Consider the following 8,201-nt stretch of genomic DNA (forward strand, 5'->3'; position numbering starts at 1 on the left):
GCAGAGCTACTAAAATCAGGTTTGTTCAGGTGGAAGTTATGCCTTTTGCAGGTTCCCATGACAATACCCACTACAATGATCCTAACTTGTCTTTTTGCATTTGTTTTCTCAATGCACTGCTCATAGTGCATCTCCTTTTACCTCCTGTTCCCAGCTCCCCTCCCCAGTATGGTCAACTCCCATTTCCCATTTCCTCTAACCTCCTCATTTCCATCACTTCCTGCTCCCAGATCCCTCCCTCGGCATCAGGCAGTCTGGCAGATTTCAAGGTGGCAGATCAGCCAGGCAGTATTCACTTGCTACTACACAGCAGGGGAACAAGCAGATAAAGTGCTTTCCCCAGCAGGGCAACAAATTGCATGTTACTGTTGATTGTCATTAAACATTTAAACAATTTTAATCTCTTTGAGATCTTTATCCGTCTGTCAAATTTGTTTGCAGTTGAACATCACTGGGGAAAGATGGACAGATGGTATAATCACATAAGCCTCCTTTCACTGGGAAGCCACATTAAAAAAAAAAAAAAAAGGGCAATAATAACAAAACCATCCTGTTTCTTTTTGGAGACTGGGTGGAGGCAGAAAGATCTGACAATCAGATACAGATTATTCAGTCATCAGGGTTGGAATCAATATTTAGAGTCTTCATTCAAAATGTTAAAGGGGTTTTGGATGGTGATCACATGTGCTATGACATAGATATCACTATGGGTCTGCTGTGCCATATCCTGTACTGGCTTAGGAGAAAATCCGATTCCTTCTTCACTTTCCACTCTCTCCTGCAGCTTATCAGTGCTGAAACCTTTGCTGTGGCTCAGATGGTGATCTGCAGAGGCAGACAGGACCATTTCAGACAGCTGTATGGGTATTAGATGCTGCCCATAGCTCTGTGTGGGACTCTAGATTTTAGGACCACCCCAACCTTATGCCAGAATAACATTTTTTGTGGGTGTGAACACACTCTCAGCTACACTGCCCAAATTGTTGTTTCCTGAAGATATTTTCTATGTGGCATAAAGGACCCAAAGCCACAGACATCGACCCCATTTTGATTACCAAAATATAAGATCTCCTGGGAATTTGTTGCAGTTAACAATAAATCAATTAAGCCACTGCAGTTAAATAATAGACGTCCAATGCTGCAGGTACACTGAGGGCTGCCGGCTGCTGCCTGACACCCAGCAGCCAGGGGCACGGCTCCCCCGAGCACCGCGGAGGACAGCGGCGGGCTCAGCGTGTGCCGTGAGGGCGGCGGGGATGGGCCTCGGCTCCGGAGCCCGCGCACCCCACGACCTCGCCGTGAGGGGAGAGCTGCGGGTGGGCTCTGAGGGGCTGGGGGTTGGCCGGGGCCAGGAGCGGGACTGCTCCTCTCCGGGGGAGGGCCAGGACCGCTCCGGGCCGCGTCCCCAGGCATGCACAGCGCCAGGGAGAGGCAGCGCCGGTGCCTTCCCCGCCTGGCCGGGGCGGGGCAGGGAGGCGGCCGCTGCCGCCGCTTCCCGGTCGCCCGCTACGGCCCCGGCCGCGCCAGGAACCATGAGCGGCTCCGGCCCGGAGGAGCCGCACCCCAGCCAGGTGTCGGAGGAGGACCGGCAGCAGGAGGCCGAGCAGGACTGGGAGGCGGCCAAGGCTTTCTACGACAATCTGGTTACCCAGAGGCCCCGGCCGGTGAGTGCGGGCGGGCCGGGGGTCCGGAGCTCGGGCGTCCGGGGGGAGGCTGGGGGCCCGGGCGCTGAGGGCCGCGGGCCGGCGCTACCCTGCGCTCGCTCCGCAGCCCAAGCCCCAGAACGCCATCACGGTGGCCGTGTCCTCCCGAGCCCTCTTCAACCTGGTCGAGGAGCAGCGGATCTACGAAGAGCAGGGCGTGGAGAAGTACGTGGAGTACCAGCAGAAAAACGAAAACATCATCCTCAAGCCCGGACCGGCGTTCTACTTCGTCAAGGTAGCCAGGAGGCGGCCCGGAGCGGGTGGCCCGGCGGGGCGGGAGAGGGTGTGGGGTGCGGCGGGACACGGAGGATGCTGCGAGGCCAAATTTCGGGAAGAGGAGGAGCCCGAAGCCTCCTTCAGCAGAGATAATCCTGCCTCGGGGAGATGCTTTGGGAGCTGTTCTCCCAGCGCCGAGCTCGTCGCGGCGGGGCAGCCCGGGAGCATTCCCCGCATCTCTCTGGTCCCGCGGCCACCGCTTCTCTCCCCTCTCCCATTCCCTCTCCTCCTCTCCTGCCCTCCCCTCCCGCCGGCTCTAATGCCGAACGCCTGCGGCAGAGCACGTACTGCTCGCGTCACCGGGACCGGAGTGGTACCCTCAGCATCCCGGTTTGTATCCCGGCTCACAGCCTGGGTGTGGGTAAGGAGCAGCCTGCTTTTTCTGCTGAACATGGGGCATATGAAGCGCCTCTCCTTTTAAGACCATTTCTGTCAAGATGAGCCCCAATTTTTTTTGTTGAAGTTTGTCACAACCTCCTCCCCAAAACCACCCAAAACAAAACAAATAAACCAACTCAGTTACCCTCCTCACCTCAAAAAAGAAAACCAAAACAAAAAACCACCCAAAACACAACCAAACACAAACAGTATTGATTTTAATTTATTTTGGTCAGCTTTAATTATTCCTTGCTTTTGTTGTCACCCTGGAAATTGTTCTTGAGGACCAGCAAAAGAAATGGACTCCCTACTTCTTTGTCAGGGTTTAAGAAGAGTTGAAATGGAATATTTTGCTTTCATTGCACAAGAAAAGAGAAATGGCCGAGGAAAACACCCTGCTGAATGGAAAGCAAGTGAAATTACAGAAAAGTGAAAAAAGTGAAAAGATGTATGTTTTTGAAGAGCACAGGATTTAGTAGGACTGTCTTGAAAAACACTCTATAGAGTTAGTTAGTTTTATGTCCACTTGTTGAGCTTTACCACAACAATTTTAGAAAATTAATGAAATCATAACTAGAAATCATACCTCCAAATCAGAGTTGTAGCAAAACATTTCAGGTTTTAAAATGATTTTCATTACTTCAGTTTTGGCCTCAGGAATTTAAAACATTTTCTTCATTACTAACTTTATGAACATACACATTTATGTCAATACCCATGCTGCTGTAAATATAACATAGCTATTAGTAGCATTAATGACACAAGCACTGTAAAGATGTTTCTAACATAAAAGAGTGACCATGAAAGAATGCACAGTGTACACCAGTGAGGGCAGACTGACTTGGGAATTAACTGCATCTTTTCCTATGTGTAGCAGCCCTGCCAGCACAGTCAATTTTTAAGATTAGAGTTCAGTGTCAAATTTAGGGTATAAGCATGATTTGACTCTTTAACTGCTCATACTTTGGAAATCAGAGCTGTTAGCTATGCCCAGCCCAATGCACCTTGACCTCTGATATGTATTTTTGTTTGAATTCTTTATATTGCTTAGTCACAGGAATCATTAGGCTAAAGAACTGTGGCTTTGTTGAGTCATCCTTTCTACTTGGAGACAAAGAAAGCAAAAAAGAAATAATGTATTTTTCTTTGCATTCCCTTATTGCAACATTTAGATTCTAACTTAAAAGTGTTATATCTCATGCTTGTAGTACAGGACAGAGTGTTCTTAGACTGCAAAGTATAAAGACACTGGACAAAAAAAATGTAATCCTCTCCTCCACTCACCCTTATTCTCTAAAAATTTAAGAAATTGACTGTGTAGTAGAGTATTAATAATAGAAGTGAGTTATGATCACATACTAAGATTTTTTTTCTAGGCCTTACACCAGGCTCTAACTTAGAATTTTCCTAAGCACAGTCCCATAATAACATAGCTTTTAAAGGTGAGACTTCCAGAATTTAATTATGAAATCTGTGTTTTAATTCTGAACAACTGGCCTGACTTTTTAAAGCACCTTAATAAAAATCACTCTATCTTGCATTCATTTGATGATTGATTATTGATTTTGTTGCTGCAGTCCCAAAGAATTCCATTCAAGGTCAAGATGAAGTTCTAGATAGGAGAACAGATGCATACAGAGAGAGATGAGCAGATGAAAGGTCAAGAAAATAAGAATGCCAGACTGTGGGTATAACATGTTGGCCAATTATCTTAGAAGAGATCTCAAATCAAAATGTTTCATTCATTGCTGCAATCACAAACTCTCAAGCTAATCATGTTGACATGTGATTTTGTACTCATTACTTAAGGATTGTCTTTGACACCTGATTACCTGAACTGTGTCAGTAAATCAGTAAAAGTAAATTCCATAGCTCAAAAAAAAAGAAAAAAATTTACTTGCTTCCTTTCAAATGAACCCAAATCAAATGGTTGCTGGGGGCAGCAAAGCAGAAAGGAGTTAAAGAAGTTCAGCAAGTTAAACTATCAGGTATTTTACACCCTCCTTCAAGACAATCCTATCACTAAAAGTACAGTGACTAAGAAAGGAGGCATGCTGGACTATTGATTTCCACATTTCCAACCTGCAGGCACTGGAGCATGTCAATACCCGGCTTCTGGAGCTGTACCCTGATGATGAGGAACGGTTTGATATTGTCCTGATGACTAATGTCCATGCTCAAGTGGGAGTGAGGCTCATAAACAGCATCAATCACTATGGTAAATAAAATAATTACTGATGTGTAGAATTGCCAGCTGTTACATAATAATATGAATTAATTTTATTCTTCCTGTCTGACTTTGGGAAAAGCAGCTTCTTGGATATTTATTTTTGGGTGTCAGCATTAGTGAAATAGTATTAGACAGAATTTGATCCAGTGCTCTAGATTTGTCAGGTGTGAAGCATAACTTCTGAGAAGTCCTTAAACTTCTTCATATTTAGTATCTGTGCTCCCTCCACATACATCTTCACAGCAGTTACTCTGCTGTCATAGAGGGAATATTTTTTCCCTAAATTCTCAATAAGGATGAGCTGATCAAACATTGTAATTTTTTGAACATGTGTAACTTGTTGAAATTAAAATGTATGTATTTTTTCAAGTTCACTGTAAGCTAGGCTAGTGCACCTTTTCATAGGTTCCTTTTACAGGTTTGTAGTGTCAAGCAGAGCCACACCTTGTGCTGTTCTTACTTTAGGCTTAACAATTGAACGTTTCTGTATGACGGGAGGACAGAGCCCCATTGGTTACCTGACCGCGTACCTCACGAACCTGTACCTCTCAGCGGATTCCGACAAAGTGCAGGAAGCTATAGAAGCAGGTTTGAACTGACTTTCTTTTGCTCTCTGTTGATATCTTTTGTTATCTGTTGAGCTTGTTCAAAAATTATATACATTGTATGTCTCACAGAAAGTAGCTCTGCTTTATCAAATGGAGAAAGTCACCACTTTGTGTGGTGCAAGCTTATCACTTACTTTTACTCAACCAAATAAAATCGGTTGATACTGTTCTTCTTTGACTCTTCAGTCTGCTGATAGTGACAGCTTAACCACTGTACACCTTTGTCTTCTCCCCTTCAAAAAGAAACAAGGCTCCCACCTCTATTCAACTTCTGTTTGAATAGCATCATCTTTTTGATACAACTTAAAAAAGCAACTTCTGTGTCCCATTTTTGTTAAAAAGTAACAAATACTTTGATTGAGTGCTCTCCTTGGGAGTCCCTGCTTTTCTCTTAATTGCAGCACAGCTTGGGAAGCAGTTTTATACAGTCTTATATGAAAGCAGAAGGAAGCATGTCCAAGAAGTTTTGACAGTGGGACAGCTTCCATGCATTGTGTTACAGAACAGCCATCTCTAATTAGCTTTTGTGTTTGGATGTGCTCACCATATACAAGGGTCACCACCAATGAGTTGTTGGAACCAAACTGCTGGCGGTTCCATGACTGACTCTGCAGGACATGCTAACCGAGGCTCTCTGATCCATTTTCAGGCATTGCATCAGCTACGATGTTCACTGCTAACAAAGATGTTGTTTACTCGGATACACAGCTAAGGGTGGCTTTTGATGGGGATGCTGTTCTCTTTTCTGATGAATCAGAACAGATTTTCAAAGAGCAAGGATTAGATAGATTTTTTGAACATGAACAGCTGAATGAAAATAAGCCTCTTGCACAGGTTTGTATTTCTTTAATTTCTTGTTTAAAGGGAGTTTCCAAAAGATCTGATGATTTTCATTGCTGCTGTATTTCTCTGTTTCCCCCGAGTGGATGTGTTCTTTGTGAAAGCTGATGCCCTTATTTATTTCCTTCTTCAAAGATAATCTTTAAAATGCATGTTTCACATAAAAGAGGCCACCACTGCAGTCCTTTTACCAGGCCATCACTGCAGTCCTCTCTCATTTCTCTGAGAGAACTGCATATATAAGACAGTGACTTACAGTTGTCTTCTGATAGTATTAGAAAAAGAAATATTTGTACTGATTTCCCTCTTTTTTTTTTTATCAGAGTGTAGGTAATGTTAATTTCAAACAGTGAGATATTCTGGTTATTAAAACAAGATAATATCTGCTTATTCTCAAGCAGAGCTATGCTATTTGTCTAAAAACACAAATATTTTAACATTAGCTTAAACTGAAAGACCGATTCTGCTGTTGTTAAAAATAGTGTGAATTCAGAGTAAAAGCTTTATTTATGAAAGTACTGGACAGTGCAATATATTGCAATTTGAACAAAATTGTCATTTGTTTCTATTAATTGGAATGTAGTATAGTCATTAGTCTGGAGAGAGTTCATTGGTGGCTTTGTACTTAGGTCTTGTACTGTATTTTTTGCAGGAAAAAAAATTACACTTTGTGGTTCATAGCAAAAAGAGTTCCATGTTTTCAAATAACATTTTATTAAAGACTATAATTAAAAATTAATATTGTAAGAGATCTTGTAAGCCTTAGTGAGAATTACTTTTCCACTTATCCTACCATGTAGTGTTATGGTTTTAACTTTTTGCCAATTTGTGAGTTCCTAGTGAGGGTGCAGACCCATTTGGAGATGTTACATAGAGAATTTGTGGAGGAGCACAGCTCTGGAAAAAGGAATTCTGTTTAACTGACAATTTGGAAGAAAGCAAAAGAATTCTTTTGGAAACTGTGGACATATACTAAATATTCTTCTGGTATTTCATACTCAGGGTCCTTTGAAGGGTTTTCTGGAAGACCTGGGGAAGCTCCAGAAGAAGTTCTATGCAAAAAATGAACGACTAAATTGTCCTATAAGGACCTACCTGGTCACAGCCAGAAGTGCAGCGAGCTCTGGAGCCAGAGTGCTGAAGACTCTCCGCAGCTGGGGTCTGGAGATTGATGAGGCCCTTTTCCTGGCAGGAGCACCGAAAGGACCAATCCTGGTGAAAATCCGCCCTCACATTTTCTTTGACGACCAGATGTTCCACATCGAAGGAGCACAGAAATTAGGCGCCATAGCTGCACATGTCCCCTATGGCATTTCTCAGAAGTACCAAAAATCTTCATGACTGGAGGGTGCCATTAAGGATAAGGTTCTTAACTCAGCCAGCCTCTAATCTACCAATAGTTACATCTGAAAACCTCTACATTTGTGTATTGTGAGCACTGTGTCTAAAGATTTAACTTCTGGCTAGAACAGCCTTTAAACGAAGTTTTTTAATATTGGTAAGTTTTTAATAGAGTTATTTTAATATAGTTCTTAAAGAGTTTAGATTTTTTTACCTGACTGTATCTTAACACTGTGGTTTTGATATTAAGAGATTGGTACTGTTTTTATAGCTTGAGATATATTCTGAAAGACAGAACAGTTATAGCAGTTATATTTTATCTAAAAAATTGTTGACAGGTTATTTATAAGAAAATTCATGCTGCAATGCTGGTTCTTGTTATTTCTGAAGTTCTCAAATGCACAGTTTACATGTAACTGTTTACCTGTTGGTGGTTTGCTGGTTAAATATGTGTTCAGTAGGTCTGTCACCACATGGTTTTGGCTTCTAGTAAAACATTAGTGCATTTGGTTGTGTTTGCACGTATTTTTCTATACTGTTTTCTTATCTTAATAAAGCTGGCTTTACAGAACATTGTCATTTTTCTATGTAGAGCTTTTAGCATAATTTCCTAGGCAGAGTTTGTGTAATCAGAATGTTCCTGATGTTTGGAACCAGAAGTGACCACTTTCAGTCTAATCTGAGAGCTACAGGTCTCACCTTGACCCAACATACTTCACAAAACTGGGTAGAAGTCTGAGGTGCTGTATCTTGGCTGGGACAAAGGCTGAAGCTTTAGAGCACACCTCCATAACAGCAGATAATCTCCCTGGAAATAATACTGTT

General features: G+C 42.7%; 1 protein-coding gene across 1 annotated transcript; it reads left to right on the forward strand.

Annotated features, from left to right (window-relative positions):
• Positions 1-1,161: 1,161 nt before the first annotated feature.
• On the forward strand, positions 1,162-7,947 carry NT5C1B (5'-nucleotidase, cytosolic IB). The gene is made up of 6 exons (XM_005485123.4): positions 1,162-1,664; positions 1,771-1,938; positions 4,446-4,575; positions 5,053-5,175; positions 5,845-6,029; positions 7,038-7,947. Exons 1-6 carry the CDS (start codon positions 1,257-1,259, stop codon positions 7,374-7,376), a joined length of 1,353 nt encoding a protein of 450 aa, XP_005485180.2. The 5' UTR covers positions 1,162-1,256; the 3' UTR covers positions 7,377-7,947.
• The last annotated feature ends 254 nt before the right edge of the window (positions 7,948-8,201 follow it).

Source organism: Zonotrichia albicollis, chromosome 3 (genome assembly GCF_047830755.1).
Source record: "Zonotrichia albicollis isolate bZonAlb1 chromosome 3, bZonAlb1.hap1, whole genome shotgun sequence".
Classification (NCBI taxonomy): domain Eukaryota; kingdom Metazoa; phylum Chordata; class Aves; order Passeriformes; family Passerellidae; genus Zonotrichia; species Zonotrichia albicollis.